General features: G+C 45.2%; 1 protein-coding gene and 1 non-coding gene across 4 annotated transcripts in view; both read left to right on the forward strand.

The window, feature by feature from the left end:
• RAB11FIP4 (RAB11 family interacting protein 4) overlaps nt 1-7697 on the forward strand; it is a 109114-nt gene extending 101417 nt beyond the window's left edge. For all 3 annotated transcript variants that reach the window (XM_058817225.1, XM_058817227.1, XM_058817226.1), the window contains 9 exons: nt 935-970; nt 1881-1980; nt 2385-2488; nt 2974-3114; nt 3650-3731; nt 3991-4128; nt 4580-4738; nt 5066-5209; nt 7034-7697. In XM_058817225.1, coding sequence (XP_058673208.1) covers nt 935-970; nt 1881-1980; nt 2385-2488; nt 2974-3114; nt 3650-3731; nt 3991-4128; nt 4580-4738; nt 5066-5209; nt 7034-7150 — 1021 coding nt within the window. In that variant the 3' untranslated portion in view covers nt 7151-7697. The remainder of the gene's footprint in view (nt 1-934; nt 971-1880; nt 1981-2384; nt 2489-2973; nt 3115-3649; nt 3732-3990; nt 4129-4579; nt 4739-5065; nt 5210-7033) is intronic.
• A 12192-nt stretch (nt 7698-19889) lies between these two features.
• Nucleotides 19890-19961, forward strand: TRNAT-CGU (transfer RNA threonine (anticodon CGU)). Its single transcript has one exon. It is a non-coding gene; the product is annotated as a tRNA-Thr (tRNA).
• Nucleotides 19962-22438: the final 2477 nt, after the last annotated feature.

Here is a 22438-nt window from a genome sequence, read left to right on the forward strand (position 1 = left end):
AAAAAATGATAAATCCTGTGGCAGAAGTTACTTTTGGAGTTCTTTGCCATTTCAGCCTTTCCCTTATGTTTCTCTCTCTGCCACTTGCCACTCGATCACTCCTAAGCTGTGCTGGGCACTTAGAAAGTGCTTCTAACAATCACCTAGAGTTTTTGAAGGGAATTATTTGGTGGGATTTTAGCTCCCCCTAGAAACTGGATGTGAATCCTGCCTGTCAGCGTAATCCCTGGGACGCAGCGCTGCCCTGCTGCTCCTCCCTGTGCACAGCAGTGTGGAACCTGCCATGAACAATGTTCTGCCCCAGCAAGGCTCTGCCAACATCCAGACCACGAGCAGCCAGGGCTTTGGGAATTTTCTGAGAGAGGCTGGATATGCCTGACCAAGAGCTGTGTCTGTGCACACAGAGATGTGACATCCTCTTACCAAGGCATGCAGCAGGATATTTTTGATCTGGTTCCAGTGCTGTCTGCAGCAAAGGGTCTTCATTTAGATAGCACCAGTCTCTGGCTGCACAAGGGAACTGTAACAATGGAAAGACCTCAGTTCCTGTGCTGAACTGGGAAGCATTATGGGGAAGGATAAACTAACTGTTCATAAAATCATCTAAAAACTGGAAATCCAGAATAAATGTCCATCACTAACTTGGCGTCCCTTTGTGGTGTTTCTAATGTTAGTTTCGCTCGGATTTACACTGACAAATCTCTGCTACATGTAACAGTATCTGCAAATTGACTTATTAATGATCACAGTAATTTGTGGCTTCACTCATCTTTGTGTTCTTAGTAATTGCAGCTTTTGATTCAGTTGTTAAAGAATATTGTTCACAGAATCATCTTTTGAGTAGGCTAAAAATGTCCATTATATTTCATTGTGCAATTGAAATTGAAGTAAATAACTGTTTAATTTCTATATAATTCCTTCTGTATCCATGTAGCCCTAACAGGAAAATATCAAGCACAGCTTTTGGAAGGTAAGAGTCTTCAAGTTTTGTATGAATATTTATGGAATCAGCCATAACAATTCCATAAGTGGGAGTGGAAGACAGAAGTAGGAATAATTTTAGAAAAATAAAAATGTACCAAAATAGGTTTTTAAGGGAAGGGGCCTGTGTTTGGGTATGAATGTTGCCCCTGTTCCTCTTGGAGCAGGCCCCTGAATTGGAAACAGCTCTGTTAAAAATATAGATAATTTTTGCTTCCTTGTCTGCCAAATGTATTCCTTTGTACTGCTATTTTATCAGTCCAGCTACTGCTTATTTAACCCTCATAATGTGAGCCTTGCTGCTGGTGCCAAAATGTGAAGGAAAGCAAGAGCACCCCTTTAAAAAGGACATACAGAATTGTCATCTTCCTTTGACTGAGCGAACCAGCCCTGGTCTGGGGAAGGCTGTAAGGTTCAAGGACATTTTAGATAATCTCCAGTGTTACATGTTCTGACACTATTCTGCAGTGGGAACTGCTTGATATTTCTTTTTTTCTGTTTTGTTTTTTTTTTTTTTTTTTTAAGTTCTTACAATATGAAATTTTCTAGCTTAACTGTACCAACCAATGTGCAATGGTGACCTTATTTTAAATTTGTAATAAGGCAAATACAATTCAGTGCATAGTATGAATAAGACTTAAGTATTTTTAAAACTATGTTAATGCTAGTGGCAGATCCTATCAAAAGCAACAAAGAACTCACTCCATAGAACTAATGTCATTGACTGTGCTCAGTATGACTTCATTTAGCTCCCAGTCTCTTGTAAGGCTTGGGCTTAAACAGTTGTAATTGTAACTGAAATGATTGCACAGATTTTACCATGGATGTTCAAAGTCTGAAGCCAGACTCTTTGTCCTCCCTCCTCATCAAGCAAAGTAATGATCCTTCTGATCTTTCAGACAACTCTTCCACAACAGTAACTTCAGCAGCAGTAATGGCAGCACAGAAGACTTGTTCAGAGACAGTATAGACTCCTGTGATAATGATATCACTGAAAAGGTGAGAATCTGTGCCCTGTGAGTAATGTACCCAGCCAAATCCTGCTGGAGCCCAGCATCAGGGGATCAAGATCTTGCTCAGAATTACCCATGATCTGAAGTAGCTTATTTCAAAATGTCCTTGATGTTCCATTACTATTACAACTTTTCAGGCTTAATGCAAGAACTGAGCAAGCACAGCTCTAGGCATTGTGTTAGGACTTCTTTATGGTGTATTTGCAATGATCACCCTCAAGGAACATGCAGGGTCTGGAGAACTCAGAATTGTGGGGCTTAATTTTGCTGCTGGCTTTGCAGAGAAATGTGCCCCCTTTTAAAATGGTAGAGTAGCTAAATGCCAGTTAGAATAGTGAGGGAGTGTTTGAAGAGGGACTCAAACTGAGTCTGTTTTGCTTGTCCTTCCAGGTCACCTACCTAGAGAAGAAGGTGACAGAACTGGAGAACGATAGCCTGACAAATGGTGACCTGAAGAGCAAACTGAAACAAGAGAACACCCAGCTGGTTCACAGGTAACAAAGCCAGGTCTCCTCACCACCACAGCTGTGGGGAAGGAATATTTCTACCTCTAGAGTATGACCAAGTCTTCTTCCTTAATGCTGATAGATGAAATAAGGCTTCATCTGGAATAGGGGCTGCCTTGCTGAATTTTCAGCAAGAAGAGGCCTGCAGGCAAGTGTTTTTGACAGAGATGTTACTGACTTGTACAGAGAAAATGCTTCTGCTGTAAGAGAGGTTACCCCTGGTGGTTGGGGTTTTTTCCTTGCTTGTAGCAAGAGCAGAAGGCGGGGTCTTAGTCCCAGCTTCATGAGACTGAAAGAATACTAGATGAACTGATACTACTTAATTCTGTGTTTATTAGTAAATAGAGATACTGGGAGATGTTAAATGCCAAAATAGATGGTGAATTAGAATGAAACAAAGGAGTAGGCAGAAAAGAGAGAGGCAATGAATTTGCTTCTGAAGCTGTTACTGAAATGAGATCTGATTTCCTTAGAGTTCATGAACTAGAGGAATTATTGAAAGACCAAGAAACATCAGCAGAACAGACTCTGGAAGAAGAGATAAAGAGACACAGAGAAGCTTACAGCAAGTATGAAAAAGAGAAGGGCACTGAAATTGAACTGCTAAATACAAGGTAACAAACATCTTGGTGCTGCCTTAAACAGGGAGAAAGGGCCTCTTTTCTTCATTTTTACTTTGCTCGTAAATGTAGGCTGTTCACCAGCAACAGTGCACAGATGGTGGCAGGTTGGCAGCTCTGTAGAGTAGCTCTGCAGTCACATGTCTAATGCCCAAAAGCTTGGAGGATGCTTTACATTAATGCTTTAATCCACGTGGGCCATGTAGACAGCTTAACTGGATATTTGGCACACATTCAAGGAGGGAATTGTGACCAGTTCTAGCAAATGTTTGTGCCTGTGTTTGTTTTTTTCCAACTTATGTTTTTTCAGCTACCTGTTGTTAGGAGCACAAGAACCTGAGGGTTGGGGTAGCATTTTGGGCCTTAGAACTGAACAAGCAAAAATGCATGTTAAAAAGTGCTGTGGTTAGAAAGATTTTCCCTATTTGGTCTATCAAGTTCAAGTGAGATGGCTTTTTAGAGCATGCTATTGTGCATGTCTGTGTTCTTGAAAAGAGGTATTTGCTGTAAGACATTTTTATTAATGCAGGGTTCAGCAACTGGAAGAAGAAAATGGTGATCTGAAAAGCACTGTCACACGGCTGAAATCCCAAACAGAGAGATTGGATGAGGTAACAAAACTCCTGAGTCCTTGAGCAACTTAACAGCAGTTTATGTAAGAGCAAACTCTTACAGTGCTTGGCCCAGCTTCTTACATTTTCCTCCCATAAACCAGATTATTGATGGAATTGGAACATTGGTCACCTTTAGGGGCAGGAATGTCCTGAGACACAAGGCAGTTTATGGCCAGCTGTGTCTGTAGGTTCCTGTTGTGAAGCTGAGGTGTGTCCTGCTCTTGCCCCCTGTTCTGAAGTTCCCCGTTGGTTCCAGGAGAGGCAGCGCATGTCAGACAGGCTGGAGGACACGAGTCTGCGGCTGAAGGATGAGATGGATTTGTACAAGAGGATGATGGACAAGCTGAGGCAGAACAGGCTGGAATTCAACAAGGAGAGGGAAGCAACACAGGAGGTAAGTGTGAAGAGGGATGTCAGACCAGGCAGTCTCATATCACCTGCATGGAAGCCCTGGGGAGAAGGAATGGGCAGGATGAGCACTGAGAGCACCATATCCAGTGAAGCTATTGCTGGATTGTGTTTCTGTGGGAAGGGTGCCCACAGAGCAATGAATGCTGCAAGAATACTTAAAAAGTGCCAATCCCTGACCCAAAGGGCTTACAGCTCTTGGAGAAATGTGTGCCCTAACATTTCCCTGTGTTTGCAAGGGAAATTATGCATGAAGCTTAGGAATCACAGCCATTGCCAGCTCTGGGGCCTTTAAGGGGACCTGTGATTGCAAAGGAAGAGGAAGAGGCTGTATTGTAGGACTGGCCTCAGCCAGGCTCAGGAGTGCTTTTGCTGGAGTACAGAGGGGGCTGTTTGCAGGGAGGGCTGCACAGACAGGGCCTGTTTGCTGCCCACAGCTCATCGAAGACCTGCGGAAGGAGCTGGAGCACCTGCAGCTGTACAAGCTGGAATGTGAACGTCCTGGACGTGGCAGAAGCTCTTCCTCCAGCCTGAGTGAATTCAATGCCAAAACCAGAGAGGTGGAAATGGAGCATGAAATAAAACGGCTGAAGCAGGTGAGCAGGGAAGGGCCTCTCAATCCACATCAAACGTACAGGAATACCTTGAAAAATGCAAGCCCAAACACTCTGCCTTCAGATTTTGTCCCCTCCTTTCTCACACAAGCACAAAGACGCTTGTTGCATCTGTGCAGGACTTCTTGCACTGGTGATGTAAATTATGCTCCAGGAAAACTCAGGCAGGGAGGCCTTATCACTGGAGGTAGGAGTTGCTGTCAGCTGCAGCCTCACTGTATGTCATCCAAGCTACCTGTGATGTTAAAATATTTTTTTTAAGAAACCTTGTAAGAAGAACTTAAAAAAAGTCTTTTCATCCTTAAACAGGAGAATCAGAAACTTCGTGACCAAAATGATGATCTGAATGGACAGATTCTAAGCCTCAGTCTTTATGAAGCTAAAAACCTCTTTGCAACACAAACCAAGGCCCAGTCACTGGCTGCTGAAATTGATTCTGCATCAAGAGATGAGGTAAAGTGCTTTTCTAATCAGGCACTACATCCAAGAATATGCAATTTTCAATGTAATTAACTGTCAAGGTTGAACTCTCTGAAGCTGACAAATGAACGACAGAAAATTCTGCTTTGCTAGGAGTTCAAGGATGTTAGAAGATTGCCTTAAATCTAACACTGTTTTGGTATCCTTATATTATAAATCTCCCATTTTTCTCTCAAAAAAAATTGAATTATTAGGATCTCAATGAACTGTTTTGCAGTTCTAACATTTTGTATCTTGCAGAGTAATGTGAGAGCATGACATTAATTTCATACAAAAATGGCCATTGCTAGTTACTTTAATTTTTACTTTCTGTTCTAGATTTAGTTCATGTTACTTCACTAACAAGCTCTTACTTATATATTTGAGCTATATATTCCCTGTAGCAGAGCTGAATTCTTGGAGAAAGTAACTTCTGTGCAAATAATAACTTGGTAATGCTTTGAAAGATATTCTGGGGAACTCCTTTGTATGTGGGCTGAGTCCAGCTGATGTAGCTTCCTCTGAGCTCTAAGACAGATTGTGAGATCAGGCCAATGGATACATGAGAGCTCCCAGGGAAGAAGACAGGTTAGTGGTGAAGGAGATTAAAGGAATTGTTTGTCCTTGATGCTCTATCTCTTCCAGACAGAATTTCCCATTTCTTCATCAAGAAAAGTTGTGACACAGAAAAGTCCTTTTTACCCAGTCTGTACTGGACTGACCTGTCAGCCTTAGCCCCTGGGCAGGCCCTTGAAGTGAAGGCCCTTGAATTATGTATTTGAGAACTTAATTTCTTGTTGAACCAGAGCACTGTGAAGAAAGGCTGTTTGCTTGTAAAGCTCTAATTAGGTAAAAGCAAACTGGCTTTTGCTATTGTCAAGAAAAATTTGACTTTGTCCCTTTCAATCTCGTGGCTCTGGCTCATGTGAGGAGTATCCAGCACTCCCCCTTTAAAGGAATAAAGGCCTGAAAGCAGTGGCCCAGACTCAGCAAAACCTCACAGACCTGCACAAACTGTTCCCATTGTGCCATTTTCCTGTATGAGCAGAACAAAGGTAACAATCTGCAGATTCAGGGTGGGACTTCTGTGAAGTCTTATGAAAATGGACAGGCAAATAACATGAGCTTTAGGAGGATCTGGGGCTCTGACATGCCTTGGCAGCTTTTTCAGTTTGGCATTAAACATTCAGAGATGAAAAGCAAAGCAGTCTTCATCTTTAGAGAGGTTGAGGGGCCTTTTACAGCCAAAAATCTGGTGAAATACATGTATGTAATACAGAACATTGAGTAGCAAGTGGATTGTTCTTGTGGAGTATGTAGTGGTTGTTTTGGGGATTTTTTTGAGAGAGAGTATGCACATCTCTCAAAAAAATCCAGAGGAATTCTCGAGGAAGCACATGTTTTTCCTGGTGCAAAACACTGACATAATTGTTTGGTTCAGCAGCCTTTCATGCAAACACATTTAGATTTCAGTAGTAATGAAAAAATTGAGTATCATGAAGCTCTTGCTCTGAGATGAAGCAGTTGATCCATGGTATGGATGCAGGATGGATTAGCTTGTTAGATGGGGAACTTGTTTCAAATGACCTGCCAGAAGATCCCTGAGATGACTGTTCACCACTTCCTTTGATAGCAAAGATCTGTAGCCTACAGATTTGTTTCTAGTACAGATACAGGGATGAGCTGGAGTTAGAAAACCTGTCACAAAAGGAATTGGTGATCTTGAGCAGGCACTGGTCTCTCACCTGTCTCAATTTCAGGCTGTTACATAAACTACTGAGAATATTTCAGGAGTAACTTGGAAATGTTGTGTTTTAGCTCATGGAAGCCCTCAAAGAACAGGAGGAGATAAATTACAGATTGCGACAGTATATGGACAAGATAATTTTGGCAATCCTGGACCACAATCCATCTATCTTGGAAATAAAGAATTGAAGAGAATATGAGAAAGAAAAGCAGCAACTGCCTGATATTTCTGCACATGCCACTGGATCTCAGCAGCACTCTGATACTGTAAATGAACCTATAAATGATAGAATACACACTAGGTGTGAGTGTGGGTGCGCGGGTGTGTTTCTATGATGTTTGGTACACTGTTATTTGTCATTGAATTGGCTTGGTTAGACTTTTTCCATGCACTTTCAATACCTGTGATGAGATGGATACTGTATATTAATGTAATAACAATATAACTGGATCATGTTGTTTTAGATACTGGACAAAATGACTCTACCTCTAGTTGTAAAGGTAAAAATAGACAATGGAAACATGGATGTGGCCCTAACTTTAGGAGCAAGAATTTTTTTCTTTGTTCTTCCAGGAATTTGGGTACCACAAACCAATTGACATACCCAGGTTCAGTTCCTGACTGGTGCTGACTGTAGTTTCCTATTTGATTTAGTTTTAGTACTTAAACCACACATCAGATAAAAAAAAAAAAAAAAAAAACAAAAACAAAAAAACACCAAAACCACACAAAATTTGGGAAAATACACAAAGTAAATGGGAAGGAAGGGAAGATACTGCAGAATTTTTGCTAGTTATGAAAAATCACCATCCATTTGTTTGCCACTGTCAGCACAAAGTGTTTTTCATATAAGATCACTTTGGAGCCTGCTTTCAGATGCTCTGAGCCTGCTCTCTAGTGTGTGTGCATGTGTGTTTTTTATGTCAGGGTCCCTGTAGCATTGAGGCAAAGAGGTTTCAAATCTGTTCCCCTATTTTCAGGGGTATATTATGGGCCATTAAAATGAATTCTGGGATTCTGCACCTTCCCCATACCCTGATTTTAAAGATTTCACTGAAGGAACACATTCCAGTTCTTACCAAAAAAAAAGAAACAGAACAACAAAATATTTGCATGAAATATCTCACCTTAGGGGGAGGAGGACCAGCCCTGCACATGATGTGCTGAGTTGCTTTCCCACCCCAGACAGCTGCACTCCTCTGGGAATGGCATTTTCTGGGCAGGCTGTGCAGAGAACGGCTGGTTCCTGGCACAGCAGTGGAGGACAGTCTGGGACAGAGTGGCTTCTGCCTATAGGACAGGCAACAGGAAAAGAGCTTCATCTTGCAGGAGCTGCCAGTCCAGACTGAGCTCACATGTGCATATCTAAAGCTCTGAGTAGGGAGCACATCCCAGTTCAGATGAGCAGTTGTGCAGGTGCTGAACTTTAGGTGTGTGCTGCATCTGCTCATGGACGTCAGTGGGACAGAACATTAAGCTTTAAAGTTGAGTGTTTGCTTAAATGCTGCCTTAAATAGGGATGACTTCAACATGTGCCTGTGTTCTCTAGAGCTGGATCTATACTGTAGGGCTAGGACATTTTTAATTAATAATGTAGCTTATATAAGGAGCTTATGGAATTGTTTGGGTAGTTGAATGCTAAAAACAAATTTTATTCCATGCACTTTTTTTTTTTAAAGTAAAAGTTTCACACTTTTGATTCACACCAACTGGCACAGAAAAATCAGCCAGAGTATTTGGCTTTCCCCAGTGCATAGAGATGTTTCCTCTATTAAATACACTCCCCAGGAGAATGTTACAGTAGCAATGACTGTGCTTTTCTGTGTATTTCTTGCTGTTGGCAGTGTCTTGCCCCTAGTATTCTCTGGATGTATCTTGGTGTGTATATGTGATGCATTTTTCCTGAATTTGAATACATAAAACTGTATTCAGTTAAGGATGTAAATATATATAATTTTTTTTCTGCAATCTCTGTGCTCTTGCCTTCAGTGATGTGTTACTGGAGTGATGGGAAGCAGAGGACGTGCTGAAATCAGGCTTTCTTGAAGGCAAGAAAATAAAAACAGTTTGTTTCTATGTATCTGCATAGGCAGGTGTAAAGTAATGGAAAGAGAGAGGAGCCAGAGGAATGACTGAGAAACAACACCCCAGTGCACACAGGTCTGCAGTGCTCTGGGAGAAATGGAACAGTCTGCTTCAGTCTGTCATGTCACAGGGCTGGGTTCCTGAGGCTCTGGGGTAATCTGGAGGAAAGGATTTAAAGACCACTCCTTTGCCACCTGGGAATGGTGTAAGATGTAACACTGCAGCAGCTTCTGTTTGTTTAGAAGTAGGTGTAACCCCATGGAAACCCCACAGATCCACCTTTCCCACCTGCTGCTTCTTCTGGATGTGCTGCCCAGAAGGTGGGAGAGAAGCAGTTCAGCCAGCTCGGTGCTTCCTGCCTGCAGAACTCCTCACCTGCACTTTGGTGATGGCATTTCCCTCTGCCTGGTGCTGTTTGTGGGTAGTGCCAGAGACTTCACTCTTTGTGGGCCACAGAGAACTCTTGCAGTGCAAGGGGGCTGTTGCAAACCTGCTGTGACCAGCAGGGCTGGGTGACCCAGCAGCCCTGCTTCTGGAGCTGTGTTGCACTGCTGTGCTGCTCTCATGCAGAGCATTTCAGTTAGAGTGAAGCTCTTGCAGCTTAGGCTGGTGACTGAATGTTTCCCCCTAATTATTTTTAGGTAATCTGGACTCGGCTTCAAAATTTCAGTGGTCTAAAGCCCAGTCCCATTAGGGTGGAAGTGTTGAGGACTGTTGCACTGAAAGCAAAGCCTGTGGACTTGAACAGAAGACATTATTATAGTGAGAGCCAAGTTTTTGTGCAGATAATTATATGTAGGAGGTGAACAGTCACTAGTAGTGACATGTAGTCACCAAATCTGGCTGATATCCCAAAAGGAATGCTCTAGCCAAGGGTACTCAGCAGTGGAAATTTCTTAAATCTTGCAGGACTTCTTGTTCAGCTCTGTACCCAGCTGTGTAAGTATTTAGAAACTCTTCCTTGCTCCAGTGTTTGCATTTGAAGAGATGTCTTACCACCATGTTGGTGGTGTTTGTAGCTGTGTTTTATTGTGTAAAGGAGGTATCCTTCTGCTCCTGTGGGGCCCTTGGTGTGGTACTGCCATCTGTTACTGTGGAAATCATATCCAGATACTTACTGTGTTTGACAAATAATGTGAGTTGGAGGTGGGAGAGGCATTTCACAGGCAGATATATTTTCCTTTTAAGGTATCCACCTCTAAAAATACTAATTAGCAACTGCATTCTTAGACTGAGTAACTACAGATATTAGAGCAACTCATCTTGCAGCTCAAGCCCTGGAGAGCCCTTTTATCCCAGAAAAGAAGTCATTGTGTTTTATGACAGGCAGGTAATTTGGTAATAAAGGATCACTTGGTGGCTCACTGGGGCAGGGAGGGGAGTGATCTGATAGCAGTCTTGCAGAGAGTGCATATTGTGATCAAGTGGCAGACAGACACGGGCAGAACAGACAGGAGATGTTGCAAATGGGGAGACACTAACTTCACTGTCTGTTCTCTGATAAATTTCTTACTTCTTTGCTGTGGACAGCCTTTGTATTCTCAGGCTGGCCAGGAAAGTACAGCCTGCCTCTGTCAGTGTTACTGTTGGTGGAACAAGGGCCTCCATTCCCTGGGTAAATCACTTCAGACACAGAAATGTGGTATCATGTCTCTAGCAATACACAGATGCAGTAAACACTCCTGTGTCAAACCCATGGTTCTCTTTAACCCTTGGGGGTGCAAACACAATCCCAGGTACTGTACCTTGACCTTAGATTCTGAAAAGCTAAATTATATTCTGGTCAAACCTGTTGCAAACCACTACAGGTATTTCTGGACAGTGGAAAATAAGACTGGCTTTTGGCTAGAAGCTGCCCTTGGTCAAGCTAATCCCACACAAGGTACTGCAGAAAAATTGCCTCTTTCAAAACTTGCACTCAAGGAGTACCAGAGTACCAGCAGTCTCTCAAGATTTTTCTGGTATTGGCTGCTTCTCTCCAGACTTCAGTCTTCAGCTGCTGCCTAGTTCTGATTTCAGAATGATGCTGATTCAAAACTGCTTTGACATCAAAAGATTTTTCAGCTTTTTGAATAGCTTCTATTTAGGACTGAAGCTGTAAAGAATTTATATTGAAGTGCAACATTGATGAATTGTAACTATCCCATCTATGTTTAAGGAATTTTAAATATGCAAATATGTAGGAAGTTTCAAAGAAACCCAGCATCCAAAGAACTTTTTTTGCCAACTTTCCTTTCACGGTCTTTGGGAAAAATTCAGATATTTCTCAGCCAGCTCTGTAGGGAGTTGAACACAGTATTATTAATTCTCAAAGATGTGTATCAACAAATATTTTGCTGTCTGAGTGCAGCAATGCTCCATTTACTGTGGTGGAACTGCATTGCTCTCCAGAGAGGATCTAGGGCAGTATTTAGGCTCCTTAATCTGGTTTGTAAATGAGGGCTTGGAAGCTGATCCATAAACACACATTGTGGGCTGCTACACGAGGCACTGCTCACTGGTCTGTGCATCACAGTGCCCATGACATGTGACGAGTCTAAGAACTAGAATTTACAAATAAAAGAATGCTTTTTTTACATTCTTTAATGGCAGTGAATATGCAGTTGTTTTCTCTTAAAACAAATAGTGTATGGTGTGGTCTGAGGGATTTTTTTCCAAGGAAGGAAGGAAGTAGCAGCTGATCAAACACTTGCCAAATCAGTGGCTTGGCTTATACTGATTTAAGTGAAAACTTGACTCAGACTTTAACTGAGCAGCTCCTGGTGTAAGCAGCAATGCTCATATTCTTGTCAAGTCATTTGTTACTCAAGAAACATTGTCAAGAAGTCACAACTGGTTGGTTTTAAAGGACATAGCACCACAGTTCTGACATTTTGTTCCTTTGCATCTCAGTATTTTTGAATTCATTCAAAACATCGATCCTAGGAGCAGTTTGCTGTTAAATCATGCATGGGTTTCTAGTTAATGAGACTCTGCATGTAGCTTTAGAGGTTGATGAAGGTTGCAGTCAGTGCTGGGTTTGAATCCTGTCATTCTGCATAATGCACTGGGAGTTGGTCTGATGTGCAAGAGAGTTGTTTCTTTGTGGGACTCTTCCTCAGCGTTCTGTTGAATTTACATTCTTGGTCTTGTCCCCAGCCACCATCAGGTGTCTGTGTGCCTTGGGGCAGCGCTTTGAGCAGATGGGAGGGACAAATTCAATATTCTTGGCTTTAGTGTGACTTAAGCTACCAAGGCAAGAATTTCAGTCCTGTTTTGATACCAGACCAGTCCTGTCCTTGCCTTTTTTTGTGGTTGTGAAAACTGGTTGTGTCCCATGTACATGACAAAACTGTAGCTGGTTCTCATGGTATACAGGCAGGTGGGGTGAGTAAAGCTGAAGGTGATCCAGGTGAGGGATCCCTGGGATGTGCCAGGTTCTGTGCAGGTGTCCCACTGCACACTCTGGAGCCTCAGGCCTGCAGCTCAGCGTGGCCAGCACATCACTGAGTGACAGCAGCAGCCCCTGAGGATCTCAGGCAGAATCTGCAACAGGGCCACACTACCCGAGTTTGCCACAGTGTGGAGCCAGCTGCCAGTGCTCTGCTGCTCTCGGCACCCGGCCCTCAGCCTGCTGGCTTCAGTCTGCAGCTTCTGTTCAACTGCAAAACTAGTACTGATAGAGAGATTTGGTTTTACTTGACTTTAAACCTAACGAAAGCATTAACAAACTTGGGCTTCTGCAGTGTAATTTGGACACCTAGCCCTGGAATGGAGGTGCTGTGAGTGACACCTGAGCTGTCAGCTTTGCTGTCACTGCTCTGGGCACAGTGACTCCCTGCACACCCCTCAGAGCTGCTGTGCCCCAGTGAGGGGTGGCAGGTGACAGTTCTGGGGGACACATCTGTGCAGGGGTCAGGGGGCTGCAGGCACTCCTCCTCCCAGTGATGAACTCACACTGCCCAGCATCAGCCCTGATTTATTTACCACCTTATCCATAGCTAAATTACTCTGGCTTTGGAGAAAGGACATCAGAAGGAGAACCAAGAATTTAGTATCCTGTGAACACTTCAGTACACTACAGGGCAGTAAATGTTGCACTGATATATATTTAAATGCTGAGACATTTTCAGAATTACTGTAAAATCAGTTGTGAGAGCCATTTGTTTTTCTCTGTTGCACAGACTAGTCACTTTTTTTGCATGGTTACATATTTTAGTACTTGTGCCTTTTACTTCTCTGTTGTGAGGGTACATTTTATTTTCACATTTTATCATCTGGTTTTGGACACTTTTTATATACACTTCTTTAATCATCTGGTTTCTTGTAATGTACATGTGTATATATAAAATAGATCAGATTTGTATTCATGTGCCTCTGAGATGTAAAAAATATTCATTTTGTACAGGTTTTTTTAGAAGCACTAGGTCATGGTCTAAAATACGTAGCAAATGAAATTTAACATAATTAGCAGTTCTTTGTCTTCTTTTAGGAATGTTGTGTCAGATGGTTGGTCTCTTGTAAGGCAATGTCACACGCACTGCAGATTTATTGTTTTAGTATTGTTTTGAGACCAATTCTATCCACTTGTTGGCTTAAGTTAATTCAAAATAATAAAACACTTAATTAAATGTTACAGTCCTGACTTGGTGATTATAGTTTTTATTTCCATTAAAGCAAATTTGCTTCCTTTTATACTTGAAATGGGCACCAGACCAAAACCTCATTTGAACACATTGCCCATTTCAGGTTAACTTCCATTCTGGGATTATTTTTGTGGGATCAGGCAAGTGATTTACTTTGACCATTGAAATGGAAAAAGAAATAGCATTACCAATTGATAGACTCTCCATCTTAGAGTGCCTAAAATCTTTTCGTTTCCTTGTCTTCCCTGCCTGGCTTCTGTGGCAGCGTTTCCTAAGGACAGACCCTGGGTCTGCATTCCTCTTGCAGATGTGAGAGATTGGGTGTCTTGCTCTTCACATTTTGGCAGATGCTGAACAAACTCCTTCCCTTGGGGTTTGTAGCACAGCACTCTCCCACACCATTTGGGAAGCTGTGTAGATGCATTGTGAGCCTGGACATCTGTAACTGGCAGCGAGGGCCCTGGTCCTAGAAGTGCCCTTCCCTCCCTCCAACCTCTTCTCGAGCTGGCGGTTTTGTTTCTGGAGTGTTGACCCTGCTCGTCTGATGAGATCCTCAAATTGTTCCCCCTCTCACACCTTGTTGTTTATCAATACCCCACTCACCAGCCCCCAGACAGTGAGACAATAAACTGTGGTAAGTCTCGAGGAAAAAATCATCAATATCCCCTAAATCTTTCAAAAAACCAAGTTTTTATCTATGAAAGAATATGTTCCATTCTCACAGAGCAGAATTTTTTTACTGAATTGGACACCCATTTCATAGAAAGAAAGCTGCCTTAGAAACAAGGAGGTGGTTTTATTTTTTATTTCAAAGGCTGCTTGGTATGAAAATGAGCAAAGTTCACTTGCTCTATTGTTACTGAAAAAAAGCAGCCAGCTAAAGTGGCAAATGACTATTTTTAATCTCATTCTGTAATTTATAACATCAGTGAAGTGATGTCAGTACTGTTGCAATGTGCCATTACACTATTTTCTCTGTATTTTCTTGAAATACTTTTTGGGGACAATAAAGCTGTCCTTGCTGATGTGGATCCTTCAGGTAGCTGTAATGTACAATCAGAAATGTAAATAAATTATTTGCTTTCCCTGCATGACTAAAGCATTGTCTGTGGTGGGTGACTGATTCAATGTCCCTCCTTACCTTCCTCACTGGTCCACCTTTATTTCTGTGCTTCATTTAAAGAAGGACTGCCCAGTTCTGTTCCCACCTGCCCAAACACCAGCTTCATTCACTTTGCATAAGTTACACAGATGGCACCAGGGAAGATGTTTGCTCAGTACGTGCCTTACCTGACATCCACAGTTGTGTTAAATTTCCAAGCCCAAGCTTCACAGGACCAGCCCATTAATGTCTCCACCAACAGCCCTGCCTTTCTCTATTGATGGAACTCCAGCTGGGAGCTGTTTGCAGCTTTTTGGCTCCAGCTTTTTTATGTAACTTAAGTACAATTATTTACTGACCCACGTAGCAAATGAGCACATGCTGTGGCTCATTCCCTGAGGAGCTGTGAGCTGTTTGTGGGGAGGGCACAGCCTGGAGCTGTGTCCTGGGGGATCCAGGGCTGGGGCAGTGTGACCTGGCATGGCCAGCAGTGCCCACCCCAGGGCACGTGCTGAGGGGACTTTCACACCTCAGCCGAAGGCAGCAGCTTCCCCAGAGAGTCCTGAGGGAAAACTCTGCCATGGGCGGGGGAGTCCTGAGGGAAAACTCTGCCATGGGCGGGGGAGTCCTGAGGGAAAACTCTGCCATGGGCGGGGGAGTCCTGAGGGAAAACTCTGCCTTGGGCAGCCCCTGGCAAGGCCGAGGCTCCTGGGAGGGCCATCCTGGCAGCAGCACCGCAGGCTTTGTCCCTTTGTGAGGGACCAGGACAGTGCTGGGATACCTCTGGCCGTGACTGGGAGCCAGGACCTGTCCCAGGTGCCAGCTGTGCAGACCAGGGGGGACCCTCAGCCTGGATCAGGCCAGGACTCCCCACGTCCCGAGCTGGCGGAACAGGCTCTGCATGAGGTGTGATGGTGGAGGACACACCCAGGCCTGCTGGACCCACACTCTGAGGTAATTTTTTCTTTTAATCTCCAGTTTGAGCCACCAGACCTGCTGGCTTCTTCTCTGGGTTTTGTTTTAACTGCTGGAGTCAAAAGAATGACAAGTGAGGAGCAGCTTAGGTTCCAGGCGGCTTTTTGCAAGATCTCTGTGGAGGGAGGGGAGTGCGCCATGGGCCGGTCCTTGTGGGCAGCCAGTCCTGAGCTGGTGTCAGGGGGCACATTGCCCAACAGAGGGGTTCAGTGCTCTGGGAAAGTGCTGCTGACAGAGGGACAGACATTGTCAGCCCAGAGAAATGCTGGATGCTCCTTACTTGGGAAAAATGGAGCCTTTTGTTATGTGTTGGGAACACCCAAGGGTGAGGTGTCCCCTCAAGCAGCCCAGTGCAGTTCCCTGCCCTGTCCCAGCTGCCCAGCAGCATCTCAGGTGAAACCACCAGGGTTGGCCTGGGAATGTCAGCAATGTCACCACGGGCTGCAGGTGGGTAGGGATGTGTTTCCACGGGGGTTTTGTGGGCTTGAAGTTTAACTCTTGAGAAGCTGCTGCTGCTCCCACCCCCAGCCTGCACGTCCAGTGTCACCTCGTGTCCTCGGGCTAACAAAATGTGACCACTTTGCACCTGTGTGAAAGATAGTGAAGGGAGCCAGGGAACCAAGCCTATGGCATGTTATTTAAAATACAAAGCAGAGTTTAGGGTGGTAAGATCTCTGCCTCCAGTTGGGCTTGGAGCAAGGCAGAAGAGGAAAGGGAATTTTGAAAAGACTTCACTAGTCAGTTCAAGCCTTTCAGGGCAAATTTGTTCCTTTCAAAAATATTTTGATGGTCTTCAAGTGGTTATACTATACCAAACAGCTTTCATTTGACTGACAATAGTCTCTAAATGTGGTATGTGTCTTTTAGAGTATCATCCCATGAGGCTGTGAGGTAGCTTTTCTCACAGTGGGCACAGATATTTGGGGAATGAGAGCAAAGACACTGCATGAATAATCCATGGAGCAATGTACCCATGTGTTATCTTCCCTGTTCCCAGATTCCTCCCAGCAATGAGATGTTGGATATTCAGATTTATAACAGGCTCAAAGAAAAACCACTTCACCAGAGAGATAGGGAGCAGTTTTGTTCCCAAATCTCAGCAGCTCATTCTAATGTGCTGTACTACTGACCTACTTGCACAGCAGTTACTTGCTGGTACATGAGAAAGACACAGTGGGAAAACAAATCACGTGTTACTCTGGGGGCAGGAATCATCCCCACCACATAGCACAAAGTCTGTAATAGTTTCTAGCAAGTTGTGCTGTTCTCACTGGGCTGGTGGGACACAGGACCCTTCGGTCATTTTACAATCAGGAATTAAAGCTCAGAACTCCTGGGAGGTGATTGTTGCCTTGCTCTGATCATCTGGGGGGGAAAAGTGGGTTTGGAGGCAGACAGAGGCTAACTGGGGTTAGCAGAGTAGGAAAGAGATTGTAAGAGAATTGGGGAGTGACAAGGAGAACTGTTAGACAGATGAAATACATCTCATGAGAGCAAGAAGGGAGTACATCAGGCAGCTCCTGTAGTCTGGCAGCAGGCTCTGATCTGCTCAGGTTGTCTTGGCTGACATATTTTCTTCAGCATAGCAGTCTCAAGGCCTTGACTTTGATGTTTTCCCTTGCTCTGTTCACTGTTCCTGATGGCCCATGTTTCAATGTTGTCCTGAATCTCTGATGGCAGCCTGGGATCTGGGGTGTGTCACTCCACCCTAAATGCCTTTTGACACGTGCAGTGCAGGAGGGACTCTCATGGCTTGCATAACTCAGGGTGAAATTTGTCCTGAGAGCCAATGTTTTTTGGTTGCGTATGACCAGTAAATTGAAGACTGTCCCAGATGTATAACTATAACTATTTGAGTTATTGGTGATTTTTAAATGACTTTGCAATGATCATATGTCAGCATGTCCTCTGGCATGGTGCTTAAATCTGAATTTCCATCACACTGGGATCTTTGTGCCTGAGCAGACGAGGATGCAGTTTGTATTTTGATGTGATAGTGTGCAACAGGGGCTATAACTCAAGTACAAACCATTGCTGAAAAGACAGAGGAGTTGGGCTGTGGCACCAACAGAGGTAATGGAACTCAGCTGCTGAAAGGCTGTGCTTGTCCCTCCCTGCTGTCCTGGAAAAAATTGCTGGCTGTGTTTTGTGAAGCACAGTCTCTCTTGGCCACCCTGTGGCTTCTCTTAACGTGCTCAGGCCTTTATTTGAGACCTGAGCAGTCACTGGGCAGAGCTGCTGTCAGCCCTTTAGGAACCCTCTGGTCAGCCTGAGCACTTGTCCCACCTGAGAGAGCAATAACCCTGCCCAGGCCTGTCCCTGAGCTCTGGCTGTGCACAGCAGGGAATGGGGGATGCCCTGAAGAACAGCAGCAGCAGCAGAGGGGCTTGCTTTCATTCTAGGAAATTCTGTGTAAATCTGGATTAAAGGTGCAGCCCCTTCTCAGTGGCCCCATTGCAGGGAGCAGCAGGGCTGGGCCATGGGTACAGCAGAGCTTCCCTGCAGCAGAAAACAGCGGGGCTCTTCCCATCACCCTGCCAGAGCATGGGAGGGAGCAGGAGCCTTGCCAGGGCTGCCCTGTGCTCACGGACGTTTCACTGCCCCGAAATGCAAAGTCCAGGGCCAGAGGGTGCAAAACATCTGCAAGTTCTGCAACTCCAGCGGCTCCTGCCATCCTGCTGTTTTCAGGATCTGAATATCGCTGGGATCCTGACTTCCCAAATGACTGTACCCTCAAAAAGTAAACCTTACTTTTTTGGGATAGGCTTGTTGCAGTATTTATTTGAAGACCTAAAAATGGGACCCTCAGGAAAGCAACTGTTTCTCTTAGGAATGAGTTGATCAAGCCTCATGGGTTTGGTTTATTCAAGCAAGGAGCACATTGTGAATGCAGGTTACATGCCTGTAATAAAGGTTGTGTAACTCAGATCTGATTCAGCAGAGAGTGGGACCTGGTTACAACTTCATAAAGTGAAAAAGTGATTCTACTATGTCAGATTGGTTCTAACTGTGCCTGGGTTTTTTTGCTTTTTGTTTGTTTGCTTTGGCGTGTAGTTTTCAGGAGGAGCATGTAAGCCAAAAAAATACCAGATTACTTTCTGCTGCCCAACATTGGTTCAAAACTAGAAAACAGGATGAAAAATTTCAATTCAATGCTAAATAATAGTTCAAAACCACAACTTTCAAATTCTTCCCTCCTGCCCTACAGCTAGTGGTGATAAAAATGAGAGCTGATTCATTTCTTGGGTTTTAACCAAGGGTTAGCCATAAGACTAAATATTTGGTAGCTGGAAACCCAAAGGAGGAAATACTAATAATCCAGTATTGTATTTATGATTTATACTATTATGATTTGACTATGTAAACAGAACATAATGGGTTTGAAGTAAAATGTGAAAATTCAGTTTGAATATCAGGAAACATAGACCGCCTGATAGCGTCCCAAGGGAAGGGGTGGAAACGCCGCTGTTCGCCTCTGGGGAGGCGGCGGCAGTGCCGGAACGGAGCCGCGCCGTGCCGGGACAGTCCCCGCCGTGCCCGGGCCTGTGTCCCACCGGGCCGGTGCCGCAGCGCTGGCTCCTGCCCCGGGGGACCCTCCCGGCCCCGAACCGGGAGCAGGCACCGGAGCACCGAGCGGCAGCGCCGGAGCCGTGTGCGAGCTTGGCAGGGCTCTCCTCGTTCCGAACAGCGGCTGTTTGTTTCCCGAGGCTGCTCGGTGATTTCGCAGCGATGCTCCGCGTTCCTCTGCCGTGAGAAACACCGGGAGGAAGGAAAGCAAAGCGCCACCGGGGATTCCGCGGTGCCGGAGCAGCGGCGCTCGGGGACACCGGGGACACGGCGGGGGTGGCGGCAGCGGGAAGGGCTTTCCGAGGAGCGCCGCCGCAGCGACACGGTGCAGGGGATGCCGAGCTCTGCGGGCGGGGCAGGGCCCGCCCGCGCTCCCGTTCCTGGCGCTCCGCCCCGCGGCCTCACGCGCCCGCGGAAGCCCCCGCACGGCGCGGCCGCTCCGCCCCGGTCCCACCGCCCCGGGCCGCCCTCCCGGCCTGGCCCGGCCCGTCCCGTCCCCTCCCGGCCTGGCCCGGCCCGGCCGCGCCGCTCGCTGCCTTCCACTGGCGGCGCGCGGGTGCAGCCAGCCCGTCGGGCGCGGTGGCCAAGTGGTAAGGCGTCGGTCTCGTAAACCGAAGATCGCGGGTTCGAACCCCGTCCGTGCCTGCCGACGCAGCGCGGTGCGCTGGCAGCCCCGCCGCGGGGAGGCCGCGGACGCCGCCTCGTTTGCGGCTCATTTTTGCTGTCAGTGTCGGTGATCGGGCCCCGGAGCCCCGCGAGGCAGCTGCGGATCACGGGGGAAGTTCCACCGTGCGGCCGGCCGGGTGTCCCCGAGCCCCGCGTGTCAGTGCCGCAAAACAGGTCAGGGGTCCGTGGGTGGTACCGGAGCCCCGGTGTCACCCCCAGATCCTTGCACACACTTCTCGGCGTTTTCCTCAGGACCTATGTCCTGAACTGGGTGAATCACAGCTAAAACAAAGCAGATGTTTGCGCTGTGATGCTGCAGGGCAGGTGTTAGGTGCGCTCAGTGTGAGGAATCTTCCTGCTGGTGCTTTCTCCGTACGTGCTGGATTTGATGTACCTCTCACAGATAGGCGGAATCTTGGAATAAGCAAGTGCTTAGTGCAGTTAAAATCATGCGAGTGGTAAGGCTGGACAAGCTCTGTAAGATCATCGAGTCCAGCCATTAACCCAGCACTGCCCCGTTCACCCCTAAACCGTGTCCTCAACTGCCACATCCACATCTTTTAACCCTTTCAGAGATGGCGATTTCACCACTTCTCAGGGCAGCCTGTTCTAATGTGTGACCACCCTTTCCATGAGATTGTACCATTTATACCAGAATTTACCCTAATTGCTTGGTTCCTGATCAGTCTGTGCAAACCATGACACATGCAAGAGCATTTCTGCTGCCTCTGTATAACATCACTTTGGTTATTGCTGCTTTCAGAGAGCTTGAAATATGTCAAGAGTAGAGTCATCATATTGCAAAATCAGCAATAGCCAGATATCTGGGCAGAGCAGAGGAGCCTCTTCAAATCTTCCTTTGATGCTTAAGAAAAAGCTGGTTTTGCTGTTTTCTGTGCCACACTTGGCCAGGACCTGACAGGCAGGAGGCTGTCTGCCTTTCTCAGCAGGGACTGGAAGTGTGTGTGCACGAGGTGTTTGGGGAGGTCTGTACAAAATGGTTGTGCAGGATGTTATTAGCAAGCCACAAAACAAGCTGTAGTATGTTTTGATATAAAAGCAGGAAATACAGTTTAGAACTTGCTTAGAAAAATGCAGACACTATTTTACTTGCAAAATAGAGCGCTGTCAAATCCCATCACCTCTGTTGGAGGCTTTTGAGGATGAAGTTCCAGCTTTGAAACACCCTCTTTTGATTTATTTTTTTCCCCTACATCATTTCACAGCGGAATGTCAAACCAAAATGTTTCTACTGGTTCAAAAGCCATCTTGCTGCTTTTGCAGGGATTTTCAGAATTCTGTGGGTTTGTTTCTGGTCGAAACCAGTTGTGAAACTGAGGTTCTCCCTGGAGCAGGTTTCCCATCCTGTAAACTCGAGCAGCCAGGTCCTGCCCAAACGTGTGCCAAGAACCCAGGACTGTGAACCAGGTATTTTAATAAAGCTCTGGCATCGCTGTTCTCTGTGGCCATAACACATCCAGGCAGCTCACCAGTTGCTTAACTTCAGTCTCTGCAGAACTGGAATATTCCTTTCTAGCTCCCAGGTGTCTGTGGGGAACGTCCTGCACAGGCTCCTGCTGAATTCCCAGGGAGAGGCCCACGGGAAAGCCTTGGCCCAGGATTGCTGTTGTCATCTTCACTTCTGGAACACCACCACGAGGGGATCCTTTCTGTTCAGGGACAGGCAGCTCTGTGTGGGCCATCCTGCCCTTGTTGTTGTCTCCAGGGCAGGGTTGTGCTGGGCAGGTCACGTATTTGCTCACCTCCCAAATTCCCACCCCCTCTTCTTGCTCACTCAGGCAATAAATTTGATTTTGGCTTTAATTAGTAGCTAAAGTCCTGAAGTGCCAGCCAATGAACTTTAATCAAGGCATTTATGATCTGATCATAGCTGTGCTGGGGATGAGTTTGGCTTAGGGTTTTTTGGTGGGTTGAAGAAAGAGTTGTTTATTTTGGACACAAGTCCTGACTGAAAACATACAATTTTTTAGGTGGCCCTTTTGAGTTGCTTTAAGATCTTTGATTTCTTTTTCTCCAGAAAATACTGAGCTGCCTTTCTCTGAATATAACACCTCTATGAAATGAGGAGCTATTAAATGAGGATTAAAATGAGGCCCCTCTTAATTACCTAATAAAACCATATTACAATTAAAGTACTTAAAAGATGTGTTACTGCTGGAAATCTTGGCCACATTTAAAAACAGAATTCCCTGTCCTCTCTTGCTTGACAAACCAGTTATTCAGAATCCAGACATTTTCCTGACTGCTTTAAAATAAGTATAAAAATTAATCAATTTTAACAGTATTTCTTGTAAACTTTCAATTTTAGCAGTATTTCTGAGTTATGTGTGTTTAAGAGGCTGACAGAAAATGTTTGCTTTTTAAAGGTAAGATGTGAATGGGCACTGAAAATAATGAGGTTTGTTTGGATTATATGAACATTTTCAGCGCTTTGC

Source organism: Ammospiza caudacuta, chromosome 19 (assembly GCF_027887145.1).
Source record: "Ammospiza caudacuta isolate bAmmCau1 chromosome 19, bAmmCau1.pri, whole genome shotgun sequence".
Classification (NCBI taxonomy): Eukaryota; Metazoa; Chordata; class Aves; order Passeriformes; family Passerellidae; genus Ammospiza; species Ammospiza caudacuta.